General features: G+C 45.1%; 1 protein-coding gene across 2 annotated transcripts in view; it reads right to left on the bottom strand.

Moving 5' to 3' along the window:
* SHISA7 (shisa family member 7) overlaps positions 1-21,789 on the bottom strand; it is a 349,002-nt gene that overhangs the window by 129,178 nt on the left and 198,035 nt on the right. For both annotated transcript variants that reach the window (XM_063942679.1, XM_063942680.1), the window contains exon 3: positions 3,567-3,721. In XM_063942679.1, the coding sequence (XP_063798749.1) occupies positions 3,567-3,721 (155 nt within the window). The remainder of the gene's footprint in view (positions 1-3,566; positions 3,722-21,789) is intronic.

The following is a 21,789-nucleotide window of genomic DNA, read 5'->3' as shown; positions in this document are numbered from 1 at the left end:
ATAAAGGCTGCAGCCAATCAGCTCCAATATGTTAATTAACAGTTAGGCGCTGATTGGTTGGTGCGTGTATCACCTTGCACATATCACTGGTTTATCACTTCCTTATGCCGTCTCCAGGCTTAATACATCTGCCCCATAGAAAGTAAACACAGTGTTAGTGCATTCTTCTAGAAGTTGTGACATAGACATAGCATTAAAGATTCACAATCAACTAGGTATCTTTATTATTATTGTGTTTTTGCAGTTACCAAGGTGATAAAGGCACCAGCCAATGAGCTCTTAATTGTTAATTTACATACTGGAGCTGATTTCCTGGTACGTTTATTACCTTGCACTGATCACTGGTTTATCACTTCCTTATGCCTTCTCCATGTTAATACATCTGCCCCAATATTTGAACACGAACATGCAAAGAGTGAAACGCGTGCCGGGTCTATCAGAGACCAGGCTGCCCATGTTATCATATGCAAAGTCAATATACTGTAAGTAGGAAGTGTAGAAAGTGAACTTAGATAAGTACCAGTATAGAAGTCCAAGTTAGGGATTTATATTATGCTAAAAATAGATGTATATACTTAGAGACTCCAGCTATAGACAGGATGCCTTAATTGCACAAATAATTCTGATCTATCACTATCCATATACAGTATATTACTGCAGAGTGTGTTAATACTTAAAAGTTCCTAACATTCCTACTACTGATACATTGGAGAACAACAAATAGCAATTAATACAACACCGTTACACTGGTTACAGGTTTTCCTTACAGAACCTTCTGAATATGAATAAATCTGCATGAACCTCAATGGTTTACAATGGTTAAAAAGAATCTATCAATATTTTAATAAATATTTTTTGCCCATCTAACTCCCTGTGTTAACAAGTTAAAAAGAATTGTGAAAGTCTGTGTCAATTTATTCATTGAGTAAATGAGGAATTGCAGTTATTAACCCAAGATGGCAATTTAATTGCACTTGAACATGTGAAAACAACGAATACATATGTAGTCACACATACTGCAGTTTCTCAGAAGTGATGGTTCGCTACAGACATGAATATATAGTCCAGGAAAACTAGTCACACACATTGCAAATAGTGCTTTTAATATACGTTCTAAGGCAGTATTTTATTATAGTCTACGACAGAGGTTCCCAAACGCGGTCCTCAAGGCACCCCAACGGTCCTGGTTTTAAATGTATCCATGTTTGGCCACACGTGACTTAATTAGCACCTCAGTCAATTTGATTTAACCATCTGTGCTAAACCATGGATATACTTAAAACCTGGACTGCTGGGGTGCCTTGAGGCCCACATTTGGGAACCTCTGGTCTAAGGTTAATACAAATCTACAAGATACATAAATGCCCTAACCAGCACTGCAGACAATCAGCTTCTATATACTAGTGCAGTGGGTCCCAACCTCGGTCTTCAAGTACCCCCAACAGTTCATGTTTACCAGGTCTCCTTACAGGATTGCAATAATGTGTCAGTGAGTAATGAATACACCTGTTCAACTGCTAGGTGACCTGGAAAACATGAACTGTTGGGGCCGGGGTACTTGAGGACTGAGGTTGGAAATTACTGTACTAGTGAACATTTCTTCATCAGTTCCTAATGAACTAATTCATTATTTGTATTTTTAACATTTGTATGACAGCTTTGTATTTACTCTCTCCTCATTCAGCATTTGAATTGTAACTGCCATTTTAAATAGATTTATCATAGTTTACCAGTTCCATGTATATGAATAGCGATTGTGCCCTAAAAAACTAGACGGTTTTATAGCATTTACAAATGGAAGTCTGTTTATAGCTCAGATTTACTATATTATTACTTTTGTGAAGGGGTCACAACAGCACCCCCTTGTTAAATAACATCAGGTATCCTCACATTTCCAACTGGTTGAGGAACTGGGGTAAAGGTGCTGTTATATAGTATCAGACTAAGAAATGTCAGCAGTGCATCTTATGAAGGCCCAAATGGTTCTACTTCAGCCTGAGGAGGAAATGTAATAGCCTGCTAATTTTGTGCGAGTTATACAGGTTGAGTATCCCATATCCAAATATTCCGAAATACGGAATATTCCGAAATACAGACTTTTTTGAGTGAGAGTGAGATAGTGAAACCTTTGTTTTTTGATGGCTCAATGTACACAAACTTTGTTTAATACACAAAGTTATTAAAACTATTGTATTAAATAACCTTCAGGCTGTGTGTATAAGGTGTATATGAAACACAAATTAATTGTGTGAATGTACACACACACTTTGTTCAATGCACAAAGTTAGAAAAAATATTGGCTAAAATTACCTTCCGGATATGTGTATAAGGTGTATATGTAGCAAAAAATGCATTATGTGCTTAGATTTAGGTCCCAGCGCCATGATATCTCATTATGGTATACAATTATTCCAAAATACAGAAAAATCCGATATCCAAAATACCTCTGGTCCCAAGCATTTTGGATAAGGGATACTCAACCTGTAAAATGTCTTATATATTATGCTGGGCATAACTTATGCAAATATCGCCTCAATCCGCTGATTATAATTGCATAAAGTGTAGCCACGTCTGACCACAAATTATCTATCTGTCGAACATGCTGATTCGAATCAGGTAATTTGTAAGCTGAAAGTCGCCCATACAGTGTATGCGCTGTCCTGGGTGGAGTGACCCCTGTCCGTCACATGGGAGGAACGGGGAAATGTCTCCTCCCCATGGGGAGGAAAGCAGATATCGCGTTCGATATCTCCCAGGGTACAGCCGTGATATCTGCTGGGTATCGGTCTGTCATATAAAATGTTTGTCGGCCTGACAGACATTTTATCTGACAGTATATGCCCAGCATTAGAGTCTAAGGAGAAGATTTATCAAAGCTTGGACAGAAATAAAGTACTAACCAATTAGCTCCTGTCACTTTTGAAACAAAAAAGGCAGAAGCTGATTGGTTGGTACTTTATCTCTCTCCAATCTTTGATAAATCTTCCCCTTTATCTCACAGTGTATGCCCAGCATTATATTTGAAGCACCAACATTTGGCCCTGACTGCACTGGGGATTTAAATGAAATATGCCCACTTCCTCGTTATCTGACAATGGGAATGAAGGTGTTTGTTGAAATACTTAAATTATGTGCTTCTTATTTTGTGCAGTAATGTTTCTGCCCACTGCTCCTCCATATCAATGATAGATTAGGCATTTGGCACTGCTCAACACTCCAGTAACATGGCGGAGCAGCAGCCAGTGTGACTTAAGGAAGGGCGGAGCATCCAGAATGTGAGGCACCTGAGTAGGAGGGGCATCTCTGACCTGTAGAAATCAGTTTAGTTTTCAGTATTGTTCTCCAGAATTTTCTACTGGTGACTCATGCCATCTCAATGGGAAATAAACATTTATCAATTGTTAGGAGGTAGGGAAGTCCCATCATTGGGTATAAACACGTAGAACATATTCTAGTCTATTCAAAGCTAATGACACATATGGCATTGTATTTTTATTATCATCATTATATTATTATTCGCTGTCTACATCTTGCAGTGTGGGAAAGGCTCTCCCATGTATACTCACCATGGTTGCTCTTTGAAGATTTTACTGGGTTGTAGAGGTTTTTTGGAGGACGAGACGGCCCATTGTCATGTGTACCAGAAGTTACAGTTGTGCTGTTATTTCTTTCTCCATGGTTTCCTGAAGCTGACTGGTGACGGAGAATGTCCACAAGAGCTCTGAAACAACGACATCAATAAACAATGCACGTCCAACAAGTCTATGTAGCTACATTGAGATAAACAACCCAACTTCCATAAGAGTAATGGTTTAGAACAGGGGTAGCCAAAACTGGTCCTCGAGAGCTACCAACAGTTAACGTTTTCCAGGTCTCCTCACAGAATCACAAGTTAAGTAATTAGCTCCATCTGTGGATCTTTTAAAATGTGTGAGTGAGTAATGAATACACCTGTGCACCTGCTTGGGGAGCTGGAAAATGTGAACTGTTGGTAGCTCTTGAGGACCAGGGTTGGCTACCACTGGTCAAGAAGCTGGCTACCTTAAGCATTTTCTGATGGTGATGACTAATGTTACACAGCCAACTGGTTTTCCTGCACCATAAAACCACTGTATCTCCATCTCCATTCACAGTGGTCTCACCTCCATCATTATATATATATATATATATATACTATATAATACATAGGGGTGTGCTACCTATTAGTTGTGCAATCCACTACACAAAAAAGACAGCAAAAGCGAGTTCATAGGAGTTGGCGTACCAGAGACCAAAAAATGATTAAAACAAAGTTTTAATGATGATGTTCAATACACATAATTTAGTACATAGGTTTTCAAACTCTATCCTCAGGACCTCAGACAGTTCATTTTTTCCACATCTTCTCACAGAATCACAGGTATATTGCAGGTGTCACAGCTTTGTTTGACATAGCAAAGTATATAAGAAGCATTGTATGAAAATGAAAATCATCAGTTCTCAAACTCATCCTCATCATCCCAAATAGTTCACGTTTTCCAGGTCTCCTCCCAGAATCACAAGTTAAATAATTAGCTCCACCTGCGGATCTTTTAAAATGTGTCAGTGAGTAATGAATACACCTGTGCACCTGCTGGGTGACCTGGAAAACGTGAACTGTTTGGGGTCCTGAGGACCGAGTTTGAGAAGCACTGAGTTAGTAGGATTCCTTTGTTTAGTGAAATATTAATAGTTATGAGAAGTATTGATAAAGTTATACAGTAGTACTGAATGAAAACTTGCTAGGTATTATCTACCTCGCTCTGTCTATAGAGAGACAGCAAGATGTGTTTCAATTAGGACTGTTACTCAAATAAATAGAAATGTAATATTTGTATTTATTACAGTACCTCTCATTGGTATCCAGTCCTTCGGTAGACAGTACTTAGGTCGACAGTCATTAGGTCGACCACTATTGATCGACATGCAATAGGTCGACATGGTCACTAGGTCAACATGGAAAAAAGGTTGACATGAGTTTTTCACATTTTTTTCTTTCATTTTTTAAGCTTTTTCATACTTTACGATCCACGTGGACTACAACTGGGAACGGTAACCTGTGCCGAGCACAGCGGCAGCGGAGCGAGGTATCTTGCCCGAAGCATGGCGAGTGAAGCGAGCCGTGCGAGCGGACGCGGTGCACTAATTGGGGTTCCCGGTCACTTTACGAAGAAAACATCACCTAAAAAACTCATGTCGACCTTGTTTATGTCGGCCATGTCAACCTATTTCAGGTGTCGACCTAGTCACTGTCGACCAATAGTGGGACCTAGTGACTGTCGACCTAGTTACTGTCTATGCTATGATCCACACCCCCTCTCATTATGTGATGTTGTTGTGTTTTCTCCCACATTCATATACTGAAGTGATCTCAGTGGCAAATGCAGGATTTGCATGGGGGGGTTTCCAGAAATGGGTGGAGCTAAGCACGGGGGTGGAGACTGAGGTGACCCAGTATATGCTGGGTCCGTAAAACTAGTGTATGTGTGTGTATGCAATATATATATATATATATATATATATATATACTAGGTGATTCATCGCGCCCTGCGGGCGCTCTTCACACCTTCGTAAGGGGCTACGCCCCCGTAACCCCTATATAAAGGTGAAGGTCTAGAATAGTAGTTGTCAAATGTATTTATATATATATATATATATATATACATACACTGTATGTATGTATGTATATACTGTATGTATGAATATACATATACAATGCATACATATATAAACAAGTATAACACACACAAACACATATATATGTTTTTTTTTAAATATATATATATATATATATATATATATATATATATATACCATAATTAAAATAAAGCAAACTTTTATTAAGCACTTACAAGGGCCACCAGGAAGACAGCAGGCTACAGAGGACGCCAGACAGCCATTAATAAGATTCATCTCTGGAGTCTTGGATAGTGGAGAGATGGAGATCAGGGGGAGCCACAGCTTAAAGACAAATAGCAGACAGGAAGAATCTTCTGCACAACCCGCGATTCACGGGTCTTTAAAGGGGCGGAGTCTAATGCCGCGAGGGTTCGGGGCTTAAATTGCAGTCCGCGAAAAGCAGCCAAAAATTTTTTTTTTTTGTCAGGGGGGGTTTCTAGGTGCTCAGAAACCCCCCATGCGTGCGCCACTGAGTGATCTTATAATGTCAGAGACTGTCAGCCTTAATGTGCATCAGTGCTGAACCTCTCACTAGGGGCAGCACAGCAGCCCACTTGCATCAGAGCTTTCCAGTGTCCCAATTCAGTTACTGTTATATGGACACTAGAGATGTACTGTACAGTTTGGTATTCCAGAAATAAAAACCTAATTTCTTGAATCTAGTCCCAGTTTGGAATCACTTTGGGGTTCTGATTGAAACCGAGTCCCGGCTAAGGCCTGTTGTCAGTTCGGAAATCGGATTTAAAAAACAAAATTTGGATTGCATTTAAACAGGTCCAAATGACAAGATGTTATTGATTTTTATAAAAAAAAAATTTGATCAATTATTATCGATTTAATAAATCAATTTTTAAACTGAACCGAACGAACCAAAAGACTTGAGGGCGGTTTTTGCCAAAACACAATGATGAATTGCAACCAAAACAGGGGGGTCTGCACCCATCTCTAATGGACTCAGAACAAACACTAATAGGTGGAGTCTCAGGAGTGGGCACATGCACAGTCTAGGAGCCTAGATTAGGTTCTAAGCCGCAAAAAGGCAAAATAAAAACTCCAGGTAGGTGGAGGGGTGGCAGAGTCTGATCAGAATCCAGATGAAGTGGAGAGGAGTAGGCACCCAAATCAAAGCCATAACTAAACTTTTTGGTGTCCTGTGCCAGAGAGAGAATTGGCCCCCCCTGGCTCCCTCATTTTTCCAATAGGGACATAATGCACAAAGGGGTAGGGGACATAGGTGGCCAGGAGATGCTCGACTTGAAAAAGGGGGTAAGCTGTAAGTGAAAGTAATTAAAACAGATCTTTGACTGCCAACAGCGCCCCTTACCCCGTAGCGCTATGTGCGGTGCCCCCTCTGCACACACCTAGTTACAGCCCTGCCCAAAATAGTGTGCCTAGGGGTGTCCTGACCCCTAAATTCACCCCTGATGTGCACTATTTATTGCTGATGTTCATATAGGTGGAATAACCTTATTCAAACTGGGTTAGCGCCATATTTCTAGGGAAATTTCACAGGGTCACCATATGCTTCCGGCTTTCAGACAGTGTGGGTTAGTGAAGACCATTCTTTCTCCTAACCTTAGTTCCAGTGTGACAGTGTTAAGGTAAATAATTCTGGTCTTTTATCAAATCTTTATCACAAATTTGGGCATACCGGCCTTAATGGCCAGGAGGCTCCTGAAAATCAAGTGTGGCGCTTGCGCCCCCCCCCCCCCGGAATGGTGGGCAAGTCTCTAGCATCCACCACCAGCCCCTGTACCCCCCTCAGCCAGCCAAAACAGAGCACCAGTGGGTGGTCCGAGGGGGACCCTATGACGCGACATATGGATTAAAACTCTGCTATAACATTAAGCAATTTTGTCATCTGATATATATATATATATATATAGTATGTATACACACACTTTCCACCCACTTCCACCCACTTTGTTGCTATGTTTATGACATGTCACTGATATCTCAGTGGTTAATATATCTTACATAAATACAGTATGCCACCAGAAAATAGACCTTCGTAGAGTGTGACTCATTCTTAAACCTACTGTATAGGTGTAGCTGACATGTCATATCTATGTTTTGGTTGGCCACATATGTCACTATGCAAACATCCTATATACATTATTGGCAGGTTCTCTCCTTCACCAGCCCTTATGATCGAAGGAAATGTATCAAACCTTCTAAAGAGGACGAAGAAAGAAGTTACTCACATCAACCAATCAGATTCCAAATAACATTTATCTAGTACATTCTTTAAAATGATAGTTAGAATAGGCCACTATGGACAGTATCACCACTTCTTTAGGAAGTTTGATAAATGTTCTGCTATATTATTTTTATGTTATGTGTGTTCCTAAAACAGTAGCTTTATAGTTCACATTAATAATTCATGTTTAGTTGTCTCAACCAAAATAAGTATGTTCCTCCCCTGGGTGTTCTTATAATGGCCCAACAATGACAATAATATTTCTTGGTGACATTATTGATATCAATTACAGGCTATAAAATGTTTACCAATTAGTAACCACAAATAAGATGTGGATGCGCGTTTCACTATTCCTAGCTTTATTTAGGCAAAACGTTTTTATTCACTTCAGGACTCTAACTTTATCAGTACTTCTAAGAACTAAAACAAAGGAATCTTAATCTGTTTTAAGTTTAGTAGAGTGTAAGTAACATCATAATAATAATAATAATAATAATAATTATTATTATTTCTCTGACGTCCTAAGTGGATGCTGGGACTCCGTAAGGACCATGGGGAATAGCGGCTCCGCAGGAGACTGGGCACAACTATAAAGAAAGCTTTAGACTACTGGTGTGCACTGGCTCCTCCCACTATGACCCTCCTCCAGACTTCAGTTAGAATCTTGTGCCCGGCTGAGCTGGATGCACACTAGGGGCTCTCCTGAGCTCCTAGAAAGAAAGTATATTTAGGTTTTTTATTTTACAGTGAGATCTGCTGGCAACAGACTCACTGCAGCGAGGGACTAAGGGGAGAAGAAGCGAACCTACCTAACTGGTGGTAGTTTGGGCTTCTTAGGCTATTGGACACCATTAGCTCCAGAGGGATCGACCGCAGGACCCGACCTTGGTGTTCGTTCCCGGAGCCGCGCCGCCGGCCCCCTTACAGAGCCAGAAGCAAGAAGTGTTCCGGAAAATCGGCGGCAGAAGACTTCAGTCTTCAACAAGGTAGCGCACAGCACTGCAGCTGTGCGCCATTGCTCCTCATGCACACCTCACACTCCGGTCACTGATGGGTGCTGGGGGGGGGGGGGGCGCCCTGAGGGTAATATAAGACACCTTGGCTGGCAAATCTACACCATATATAGTCAGGAAGGCTATATAGGTGTAAAAATACCCCTGCCAGAATTCCAGAAAAAGCGGGAGAAGTCCGCCGGAAAAGGGGCGGGGCCATCTCCCTCAGCACACTGGCGCCATTTTTCCCTCACAGCTCCACTGGAAGGACGCTCCCTGGCTCTCCCCTGCAGTTGTCAAGCTACACAAGGGTAAAAAAGAGAGGGGGGGCACTAAATTTAGGCGCAGTATATATATATATATATATATATATATATATATATATATATAAAATAAGCAGCTATAAGGGAAAACACTCATTTATAGTGGGATCCCTGTGTTATATAGCGCTCTGGTGTGTGCTGGCATACTCTCTCTCTGTCTCCCCAAAGGGCTTTGTGGGGTCCTGTCCTCTGTCAGAGCATTCCCTGTGTGTATGCGGTGTGTCGGTACGGCTGTGTCGACATATTTGATGAGGAGGCTTATGTGGAGGCGGAGCAGATGCCTATAAATGTGATGTCACCCCCTGCGGGGTCGACACCTGAGTGGATGGTGCTGTGGAAGGAATTACGCGACAGTGTCGACTCCTTGCATAAAAGGTTTGACGACATACCAAATGTGGGACAGCCGGCTTCTCAGCCTGTGCCTGCCCAGGCGTCTCAAAAGCCATCAGGGGCTCTAAAACGCCCGCTACCTCAGATGGCAGACACAGATGTCGACACGGATACTGACTCCAGTGTCGACGACGATGAGACTAATGTAACTTCCAGTAGGGCCACACGTTACATGATTGAGGCAATGAAAAATGTGTTGCACATTTCTGATGTTACCCCCGGTACCACAAAAAAGGGTATTATGTTTGGAGAGAAAAAACTACAAGTAGCTTTTCCTCCATCTGAGGAGTTAAATGAAGTGTGTGAAGAAGCGTGGGCTTCCCCTGATAAGAAACTGGTAATTTCTAAGAGGTTACTAATGGCGTACCCTTTCCCGCCAGAGGATAGGGCACGTTGGGAAACATCCCCTAGGGTGGATGAAGCGCTCACACGCTTGTCAAAGAAGGTGGCACTACCGTCTCCGGATACGGCCGCCCTGAAGGAATCTGCTGATAGAAAGCAGGAGGCTATCCTGAAGTCTATATATACACACACAGGTGTTATACTGAGACCAGCTATTGCTTCAGCATGGATGTGCAGTGCTGCAGCTGCGTGGTCAGATTCCCTGTCGGAAAATATTGATACCCTAGACAGCGACACTATATTGCTAAACGTAGAGCATATTAAAGACGCACTTTTATACATGAGGGATGCACAGAGGGATATTTGCCGGCTGGCATCTAAAATTAGTGCAATGTCCATTTCTGCCAGGAGAGGGTTATGGACTCGGCAGTGGACAGGAGATGCAGATTCGAAAAGGCACATGGAAGTTCTGCCTTATAAGGGTGAGGAGTTGTTCGGGGATGGTCTCTCGGACCTCGTTTCCACAGCGACAGCTGGGAAGTCTACATTTTTACCCCATGTTCCCTCACAGCCAAAGAAAGCACCGTATTATCAGGTACAGTCCTTTCGGCCCAATAGGGGCAAGCGGGTTAAGGGCGCGTCCTTTCTGCCCAGAGGCAGAGGTAGGGGGAAAAAGCTGCAGCATACAGCCAGTTCCCAGGAGCAAAAGTCCTCCCCCGCTTCCTCTAAGTCCACAGCATGATGCTGGGGCTCCACAGGCGGAGCCAGGTACGGTAGGGGCCCATCTCAAATATTTCAGCAATCAGTGGGCTCGCTCACGGGTGGATCCCTGGATGATCTTTCAAGTAGTATCTCAGGGGTACAAGCTGGAATTCGAGACGTCTCCCCCCCGCCGTTTCCTCAAATCTGCCTTGCCAACCACTCCCTCAGGCAGGGAGGCAGTGTTACAGGCAATTCACAAGCTGTATTCACAACAGGTGATAGTAAAGGTGCCCCTACTTCAACAAGGACGGGGTTACTATTCCACAATGTTTGTGGTACCGAAACCGGACGGTTCGGTGAGACCCATTTTAAATTTGAAATCCTTGAACACATATATAAAAAAATTCAAGTTCAAGATGGAATCGCTCAGGGCAGTTATTGCAAGCCTGGACGAGGGGGATTACATGGTATCACTGGACATCAAGGATGCTTACCTGCATGTCCCCATTTACCATCCTCACCAGGAGTACCTCAGATTTGTGGTACAGGATTGTCATTACCAATTCCAGACGTTGCCGTTCGGTCTATCCACGGCTCCGAGGGTCTTTACCAAGGTAATGGCAGAAATGATGATACTCCTTCGAAAGAAGGGAGTTTTAATTATCCCGTAGTTGGACGATCTCCTGATAAAGGCGAGGTCCAGGGAGCAGATGTTGGTCGGGGTAGCACTATCTCGGGAGGTGCTACAACAGCACGGCTGGATTTTAAATATTCCAAAGTCACAGCTGGTCCCTACGACACGTCTACTGTTCCTGGGGATGGTTCTGGACACAGAACAGAAAAAAGTGTTTCTCCCGGAGGAGAAGGCCAAGGAGCTGTCATCTCTAGTCAGAGGCCTCCTAAAACCAAAACAGGTGTTGGTGCATCACTGCACGCGGATCCTGGGAAAGATGGTAGCTTCCTACGAAGCAATTCCATTCGGCAGGTTCCATGCAAGAACCTTTCAGTGGGACCTGTTGGACAAGTGGTCCGGATCGCATCTTCAGATGCATCGGCTGATAACCCTGTCTCCAAGGACAAGGGTGTCTCTGCTGTGGTGGCTGCAGAGTGCTCATCTTCAAGAGGGCCGCAGATTCGGCATACAGGACTGGGTCCTGGTGACCACGGATGCCAGCCTTCGAGGCTGGGGGGCAGTCACACAGGGAAGAAACTTCCAAGGACTATGGTCAAGTCAGGAGACTTCCCTGCACATAAATATTCTGGAACTAAGGGCCATTTACAATGCCCTAAGTCAGGCAAAACCCCTGCTTCAAAACCAGCCGGTACTGATCCAGTCAGACAACATCATGGCGGTCGCCAATGTAAACCGACAGGGCGGCACGAGAAGCAGGACGGCGATGGCAGAAGCCACAAGGATTCTCCGATGGGCGGAAAATCACGTGTTAGCACTGTCAGCAGTGTTCATTCCGGGAGTGGACAACTGGGAAGCAGACTTCTTCAGCAGGCACGACCTCCACCCGGGAGAGTGGGGACTTCATCCAGAAGTCTTCCAAATGATTGTAAACCGTTGGGAAAGGCCACAGGTGGACATGATGGCGTCCCGCCTCAACAAAAAGCTAGAAAAGTATTGCTCCAGGTCAAGAGACCCGCAGGCGATAGCTGTGGACGCTCTAGTGACACCGTGGGTGTACCGGTCGGTTTATGTGTTCCCTCCTCTCCCTCTCATACCAAAGGTACTGAGGATAATAAGGAGAAGAGGAGTAAGAAGTATACTCATTGTTCCGGATTGGCCAAGAAGAGCTTGGTACCCGGAACTTCAAGAAATGATCTCAGAGGACCCATGGCCTCTGCCGCTCAGACAGGACCTGCTGCAGCAGGGGCCCTGTCTTTTCCAAGACTTACCGCGGCTGCGTTTGACGGCATGGCGGTTGAACACCGGATCCTGAAGGAAAAGGGCATTCCGGAGGAAGTCAATCCTACGCTGATTAAAGCTAGGAAAGAAGTAACGGCTAACCATTATCACCGCATATGGCATAAATATGTTGCGTGGTACGAGGCCAGGAAGGCCCCAACGGAAGAATGTCAGCTGGGCCGTTTCCTGCACTTTCTACAGTCAGGGGTGACTATGGGCCTCAAATTGGGTTCCATTAAGGTCCAGATTTCGGCTCTATCGATTTTCTTCCAGAGAGAACTGGCTTCACTACCTGAAGTTCAAACTTTTGTTAAGGGAGTGCTGCATATTCAGCCCCCTTTTGTGCCTCCAGTGGCACCTTGGGATCTCAACGTGGTGTTGGATTTCCTAAAGTCACATTGGTTTGAGCCACTTAGAACCGTGGACTTGAAGTATCTCATGTGGAAAGTGGTCATGTTGTTGGCATTGGCTTCGGCCAGGCGTGTGTCAGAATTGGCGGCTTTGTCATGTAAAAGCCCTTATCTGATTTTCCATATGGATAGGGCGGAATTGAGGACTCGTCCCCAATTTCTCCCTAAGGTGGTATCAGCCTTTCATCTGAACCAACCTATCGTGGTGCCTGCGGCTACTAAAGACTTGGAAGCTTCCAAGTTGTTGGACGTAGTCAGGGCCCTGAAAATGTATGTTTCCAGGACAGCTGGAGTCGGAAAGACTGACTCGCTATTTATCCTGTATGCACCCAACAAGTTGGGTGCACCTGCTTCAAAGCAGACTATTGCTCGCTGGATCTGTAGTACGATTCAGCTTGCACATTCTGCGGCTGGACTGCCGCATCCTAAATCAGTGAAAGCCCATTCCACGAGGAAGGTGGGCTCTTCTTGGGCGGCTGCCCGAGGGGTCTCGGCTCTACAACTTTGCCGAGCAGCTACTTGGTTGGGGTCAAACACATTTGCTAAATTCTACAAGTTTGACACCCTGGCTGAGGAGGACCTAGAGTTTGCCCATTCGGTGCTGCAGAGTCATCCGCACTCTCCCGCCCGTTTGGGAGCTTTGGTATAATCCCCATGGTCCTTACGGAGTCCCAGCATCCACTTAGGACGTCAGAGAAAATAAGAATTTACTCACCGGTAATTCTATTTCTCGTAGTCCGTAGTGGATGCTGGGCGCCCATCCCAAGTGCGGATTGTCTGCATTACTTGTATATAGTTATTGTTTAACTAAAGGGTTTTTGTTGAGCCATCTGTTGAGAGGCTCAGTTGTTATCATACTGTTAACTGGGTATTGTATCACGAGTTATACGGTGTGATTGGTGTGGCTGGTATGAGTCTTACCCGGGATTCAAAATTCTTCCTTATTGTGTCAGCTCTTCTGGGCACAGTATCCTAACTGAAGTCTGGAGGAGGGTCATAGTGGGAGGAGCCAGTGCACACCAGTAGTCTAAAGCTTTCTTTATAGTTGTGCCCAGTCTCCTGCGGAGCCGCTATTCCCCATGGTCATTACGGAGTCCCAGCATCCACTACGGACTGCGAGAAATAGAATTACCGGTGAGTAAATTCTTATTTATTGTTATTAATTAGTATATTGTTAACAACACATACATTTGTTGCTATGAATACTGGTTAGATGTATAGAAAATGGTACTAATCTAAATGAAAAATAATGCAAATATACATTTTAAAACGTCTTGTATGAGGTGTCTATCAATTTACGTAAAAGTGCTAAGTTAATTTTTTTTTATTACCAAATTAAATCAGCCTTGCAATCATTCTGTGCTTTATCAATTAGAAAAGAAGCAGTATTCTATAGACCACTGCAGAGTTTGGTACCAAAATGGGTGTAAGTAGATAAAAAAATATAAAAGTAAATGCAAAAAAAAAAGAAGCAATTTACACTCATCTTGAGATGCATACACCACTCCATTGCTGACATATGCACCTAGCTTATGACAAGTCATCATCAAACCTGTGCCAGCACTATAGCAGATGCAGAAGACCCTCCTTCTTACAGGCACATATGAGCATAATTGCTGGTCTCCATGAGCTGCAAACATGCCATTACTAGGGACGGCCATCGGTGGGTTATCCATCGATGGTCACCATCAATGGTACCATTGATGGCTAATATCGATGGTATAAAACTAGGGGACCATTGATGGTTTCACCCACCGGTGGTCATCCCTACTTTACTATGGAGTGGGCTGTGGGCCAGTCAGTGACTGGGGATGGGGCTTTGCTGGTGTCGGGGGTGGAGCTATGCTCTTTGTCCCAACACATTGTAGAGGGAAAAAACAATATAGTATTTGCCATCGATGGCAGTAAACCATCTGGTTCTCCACCATTCATGGCTAAAGTATTCAACATCAGGCATAGACCATCAAGGATTTTGAATCATCAATGGTTGATGGCCATCTCTTTTTATTGAAGCATTGGACCAAAAGAATATACATTGTGAAAAAGCATTTGTACAGTGCAATATGATTCTTCTTTAGTCTCATATCAAAGCATTAGGTTATTCCTGAATTTGCCTATTTAAAAACACTTCTTCCTACCCCCACTCTGCATCTCCAGATGTAAGGTTTAATATGGTTGTGGGTCTGCATAATCGCATACAAGTGTGTTGAGCACAATCAGAGAAGATATACTAGATAAGAGGTTATTCAATTAACCGCAGTAATTTACAACAGCTAATTGATTCCCCGGTGGCTATTCAATTACCCCCGAGAGCCAGCAGTATCGTGGATTTTTTTTTCCACCTGCACAAGGCCGGAGAAAACAATCCAAGATAATGGAACCATTTACGCGGCCACGATAGCGAAAACATATTGCTCAGGGGAGTAATTGAATCATAAAATCATAAAAATATATGCTGCACATTGTTCAAGCGGTTTAAGGGCAGTGTCTTTAGATTTGCTATTATGTTGGAGGAAATTGGTTATTACAGTAGGTTGAAATAAATTTTAAACTAAAAACTAGGGAAAGGTAAACATTTAAGATGTATATATTATATACAAGCAGTTTGTAAGATGGAATCCACAGGGAATGGGGCTTAGTTGAGAGAAAGGAGAGAGGGACTAGAAATAGAGTAAGACAAGGTGGTAAACAGATTTCAACAATTAAAAATGGCAGTAAAAATATGATAAATGGATAATATGATATACTAAGTTTAACTGAGACTTGGCCGGATGAGAATCATGATGAACAAGTGAATCGTATATTATAGGAATATAGAAGATAGGAATGGGCAGGGGTTTGTGTATATTAAAAATTTTTTTTAAGACCTGGCCATCTCAATTATATTTGTCAAAATTATGATATTGTAAAGTTTTTTGGGTTGAATATAGTTATTGTTTATTATGATTTTAGTAACCACTTAGCATAAAATAAGAATTTACTCACCGGTAATTCTATTTCTCGTAGTCCGTAGTGGATGCTGGGAACTCTGTAAGGACCATGGGGAATAGCGGCTCCGCAGGAGACTGGGCACAACTAAGAAAGATTTAGGACTACCTGGTGTGCACTGGCTCCTCCCTCTATGCCCCTCCTCCAGACCTCAGTTAGGAAACTGTGCCCGGAAGAGCTGACACAATAAGGAAAGGATTTGGAATCCCGGGTAAGACTCATACCAGCCACACCAATCACACCGTACAACTTGTGATACTATACCCAGTGAACAGTATGAATAACAACTGAGCCTCTCAACAGATGGCTCCAAACAATAACCCTTTAGTTAGGCAATAACTATATACAAGTATTGCAGACAATCCGCACTTGGGATGGGCGCCCAGCATCCACTACGGACTACGAGAAATAGAATTACCGGTTAGTAAATTCTTATTTTCTCTGACGTCCTAGTGGATGCTGGGAACTCCGTAAGGACCATGGGGATTATACCAAAGCTCCCAAACGGGCGGGAGAGTGCGGATGACTTTGCAGCACCGAATGAGCAAACTCAAGGTCCTCCTCAGCCAGGGTATCAAACTTGTAGAATTTAGCAAATGTGTTTGAACCCGACCAAGTAGCAGCTCGGCAAAGTTGTAAAGCCGAGACCCCTCGGGCAGCCGCCCAAGAAGAGCCCACTTTCCTCGTGGAATGGACTTTTACAGATTTAGGATGCGGCAGTCCAGCCGCAGAATGTGCAAGTTGAATCGTACTACAGATCCAGCGAGCAATAGACTGATTTGAAGCAGGAGCACCCAGCTTGTTGTGCGCATACAGGATAAATAGCGAGTCAGTTTTCCTGACTCCAGCCGTCCGGGAAACATAGATTTTCAGGGCCCTGACTACGTCCAGCAACTTGGAATCCTCCAAGTCCTTAGTAGCCGCAGGCACCACAATAGGTTGGTTCAAATGAAAAGCTGATACCACCTTAGGAAGAAATTGGGGACGAGTCCTCAATTCCGCCCTATCCATATGGAAAATCAAATAAGGGCTTTTACATGAAAAAGCCGCCAATTCTGACACACGCCTGGCCGAAGCCAAGGCCAACAGCATGACCACTTTCCACGTGAGATATTTTAGTTCCACGGTTTTAAGTGGCTCAAACCAATGTGACTTAAGGAAATCCAACACCACGTTGAGATCCCAAGGTGCCACTGGAGGCACAAAAGGGGGCTGAATATGCAGCACTCCTTTAACAAACGTCTGAACTTCAGGCAGTGAAGCCAGTTATTTTTGGAAGAAAATCGACAGAGCCGAAATCTGGACCTTAATGGAACCTAATTTGAGGCCCATAGTCACCCCTGACTGTAGGAAGTGCAGAAATCGACCCAGCTGAAATTCCTCCGTTGGGGCCCTTCTGGCCTCACACCACGCAACATATTTTCGCCATGTGCGGTGATAATGGTTTGCGGTCACCTCCTTCCTAGCTTTAATCAGCGTAGGGATGACTTCCTCCGGAATGCCCTTTTCCTTCAGGATCCGGCGTTCAACCGCCATGCCGTCAAACGCAGTCGCGGTAAGTCTTGGAACAGACAGGGTTCCTGCTGCAGCAGGTCCTGTCTGAGCGGCAGAGGCCATGGGTCCTCTGAGATCATTTCTTGATGTTCTGGGTACCAAGCTCTTCTTGGCCAATCCGGAACCACAAGTATAATTCTTACTCCTCTCCTTCTTATTATGCTCAGTACTTTGGGTATGAGAGGCAGAGGAGGGAACACATAAACCGACTGGTACACCCACGGTGTCACTAGAGCGTCCACAGCTATCGCCTGAGGGTCCCTTGACCTGGCGCAATATCTTTTTAGCTTTTTGTTGAGGCGGGACGCCATCATGTCCACCTGTGGCCTTTCCCAACGGTGTACAACCATTTGGAAGACTTCTGGATGAAGTCCCCCATCTCCCGGGTGGAGGTCGTGCCTGCTGAGGAAGTCTGCTTCCCAGTTGTCCACTCCCGGAATGAACACTGCTGACAGTGCTAACACATGATTTTCCGCCCATCGGAGAATCCTTGTGGCTTCTGCCATCGCCATCCTGCTTCTTGTGCCGCCCTGACGGTTTACATGGGCGACCGCCTTGATGTTGTCTGACTGGATCAGCACCGGCTGGTTTTGAAGCAGGGGTCTTGCCTGACTTAGGGCATTGTAAATGGCCCTTAGTTCCAGAATATTTCTGTGTAGGGAAGTCTCCTGACTTGTCCATAGTCCTTGGAAGTTTCCTCCCTGTGTGACTGCCCCCCCAACCTCGAAGGCTGGCATCCGTGGTCACCAGGATCCAGTCCTGTATGCCGAATCTGCGGCCCTCTAGAAGATGAGCACTCTGCAGCCACCACAACAGCGACACCCTGGTCCTTGGAGACAGGGTTATTAGCCGATGCATCTGAAGATGCGATCCGGACCATTTGTCCAACAGATCCCACTGAAAGATCCTTGCATGGAACCTTCCGAATGGAATTGCTTCGTAAGAAGCCACCATCTTTCCCAGGACTCGCGTGCAGTGGTGCACCGACACCTGTTTTGGTTTTAGGAGGTCTCTGACTAGAGATGACAACTCCTTGGCCTTCTCCTCCGGGAGAAACACTTTTTTCTGTTCTGTGTCCAGAACCATCCCCAGGAACAGTAGACGCGTTGTAGGAACCAGCTGCGACTTTGGAATATTCAGGATCCAGCCGTGCTGTTGTAGCACTTCCCGAGCTAGTGCTACTCCGATCAACAACTGTTCCCTGGACCTCGCCTTTATAAGGAGATCGTCCAAGTACGGGATAATTAAAACTCCCTTTTTTCGAAGGTGTATCATCATTTCGGCCATTACCTTGGTAAATACCCTCGGTGCCGTGGACAGACCAAACGGCAACGTCTGGAATTGGTAATGACAGTCCTGTACCACAAATCTGAGGTACTCCTGGTGAGGAGGGGAAATGGGGACATGCAGGTAAGCATCCTTGATGTCCAGTGATACCATGTAATCCCCCTCGTCCAGGCTTGCAATCACCGCTCTGAGCGATTCCATCTTGAACTTGAACCTTCTTATATAAGTGTTCAAGGATTTTAAATTTAAAATGGGTCTCACCGAACCGTCCGGTTTCGGTACCACAAACATTGTGGAATAGTAACCCCGTCCTTGTTGAAGGAGGGGTACCTTGATTATCACCTGCTGAGAATACAGCTTGTGAATCGCCTCCAGCACTGCCTCCCTGTCCGGGGGAGCTGTCGGCAAGGCAGATTTGAGGAAACGGCGAGGGGGAGACGTCTCGAATTCCAGCTTGTACCCCTGAGATACTCCCTGTAGAATCCAGGGATCCACCCATGAACGAGCCCACTGGTCGCTGAAGTTCTTGAGACGGGCCCCCACCGTACCTGGCTCTGCCTGTGGAGCCCCAGTGTCATGCGGTGGACTTAGAGGAAGCGGGGGAGGACTTTTGTTCCTGGGAACTGGCTGTATGTTGCAGCTTTTTCCCTCAACCTCTGCCTCTGGGCAGAAAGGACGCGCCTCTAACCCGCTTGCCTTTCTGGGGCCGAAAGGACTGTACCTGATAATACGGTGCTTTCTTTGGCTGTGAGGGAACATGGGGTAAAAATGCTGACTTCCCAGCTGTCGCTGTGGAAACGAGGTCCGAGAGACCATCCCCAAACAACTCCTCACCCTTGTAAGGCAAAACTTCCATGTGCCTTTTAGAATCTGCATCTCCTGTCCACTGCCGAGTCCACAATCCTCTCCTGGCAGAAATGGACATTGCGTTTATTTTAGATGCCAGCCGGCAAATATCCCTCTGTGCATCTCTCATGTATAAGACAGCGTCTTTAATATGCTCTACGGTTAGCAATATAGTGTCCCTGTCTAGGGTATCAATGTTTTCCGACAGGGAATCTGACCACGCAGCTGCAGCACTGCACATCCATGCTGAAGCAATAGCCGGTCTCAGTATAATTCCTGAGTGTGTATATACAGACTTCAGGATAGCCTCCTGCTTTCTATCTGCAGGCTCCTTTAGGGCGGCCGTGTCCGGAGACGGTAGTGCCACCTTTTTTGACAGACGTGTGAGCGCTTTATCCACCCTAGGGGATGTCTCCCAACGTGACCTGTCCTCTGGCGGGAAAGGGTACGCCATTAGTAACTTTTTAGAAATTACCAGTTTCTTATCGGGGGAAGCCCACGCTTCATTTAATTCATCAGATGGGGGAAAAACCACTGGTAGCTTTTTCTCCCCAAACATAATACCCTTTTTTGTGGCACCTGGGGTAATATCAGAAATGTGCCACACATTTTTCATTGCCGTAATCATGTAACGTGTGGCCCTACTGGAAGTTACATTAGTCTCATCGTCGTTGACACTGGAGTCAGTATCCGTGTCGACATCTGTGTCTGCCATCTGAGGTAGCGGGCGTTTTAGAGCCCCTGATGGCTTTTGAGACGCCTGGGCAGGCACGGGCTGAGCAGCCGGCTGTCCCACATCTGCTATGTCGTCAAACCTTTTATGTAAGGAGTTGACACTGTCGCGTAATTCCTTCCACATGTCCATCCATTCAGGTGTCGACCCCGCAGGGGGTGACATCACATTTGTCGGCACTTGCTCCGCCTCCACATAAGCCTCCTCATCAAACATGTCGACACAGCCGTACCGACACACCGCACACACACAGGGAATGCTCTGACTGAGGACAGGACCCCACAAAGTCCTTTGGGGAGACAGAGAGAGAGAGTATGCCAGCACACACCAGAGCGCTATATAATGCAGGGATACACACTACACACAGTGATTTTTTCCCCTATAGCTGCTATAATACACAGTTTTGCGCCTCAATTTAGTGCCCCCCCTCTCTTTTTTACCCTATTGAGCCTGGAAACTGCAGGGGAGAGCCTTGAGAGCGTCCTTCCAGCGGAGCTGTGAGAGGAAATGGCGCCAGTGTGCTGAGGGAGATAGCCCCGCCCCCTTCACGGCGGACTTCTCCCGCTTTTTTCAGGATATTTTTGGCAGGGGATTTTACACATATATAGTCTTACTGACTATATTATGTGTGTATTTGCCAAGCTAAGGCATTTTTATTGCAGCCCAGGGCGCCCCCCCCCCCCCCCCAGCGCCCTGCACCCATCAGTGACCGGAGTGTGTGGTGTGCATGGGGAGCAATGGCGCACAGCTGCAGTGCTGTGCGCTACCTTAATGAAGACCGGAGTCTTCAGCCGCCGATTTCCTGGACGTTCTTCTTGCTTCTGGCTCTACAAGGGGGGCGGCGGCGTGGCTCCGGGACCGGACGACCGAGGCTGGGCCTGTGTTCGATCCCTCTGGAGCTAATGGTGTCCAGTAGCCTAAGAAGCCCAAGCTAGCTACAAGCAGGTAGGTTTGCTTCTTCTCCCCTCAGTCCCTCGTAGCAGTGAGTCTGTTGCCAGCAGATCTCACTGAAAATAAAAAACCTAAATATACTTTCTTTCTAAGAGCTCAGGAGAGCCCCTAGTGTGCAACCAGCTCGGCCGGGCACAAAATTCTAACCGAGGTCTGGAGGAGGGGCATAGAGGGAGGAGCCAGTGCACACCAGGTAGTCCTAAATCTTTCTTAGTTGTGCCCAGTCTCCTGCGGAGCCGCTATTCCCCATGGTCCTTACGGAGTTCCCAGCATCCACTAGGACGTCAGAGAAATGATTATACTAAAATTCCTTAACTATCCATAAATTAGGCCAGTAAAACTATTATATACAAATAGTATAATGTATATAAAGGTAATCTATGGTAGATATTACATTAATAGGCAATTTACATGTTTCCCAAGTGACAGAAGAACTAGTGAAGGGAAGCTCTATTAGACTTA

This window comes from Pseudophryne corroboree, chromosome 10, assembly GCF_028390025.1.
Source record: "Pseudophryne corroboree isolate aPseCor3 chromosome 10, aPseCor3.hap2, whole genome shotgun sequence".
NCBI classification, from domain to species: Eukaryota; Metazoa; Chordata; class Amphibia; order Anura; family Myobatrachidae; genus Pseudophryne; species Pseudophryne corroboree.
This window is presented reverse-complemented; position numbering and strand designations above follow the sequence as displayed.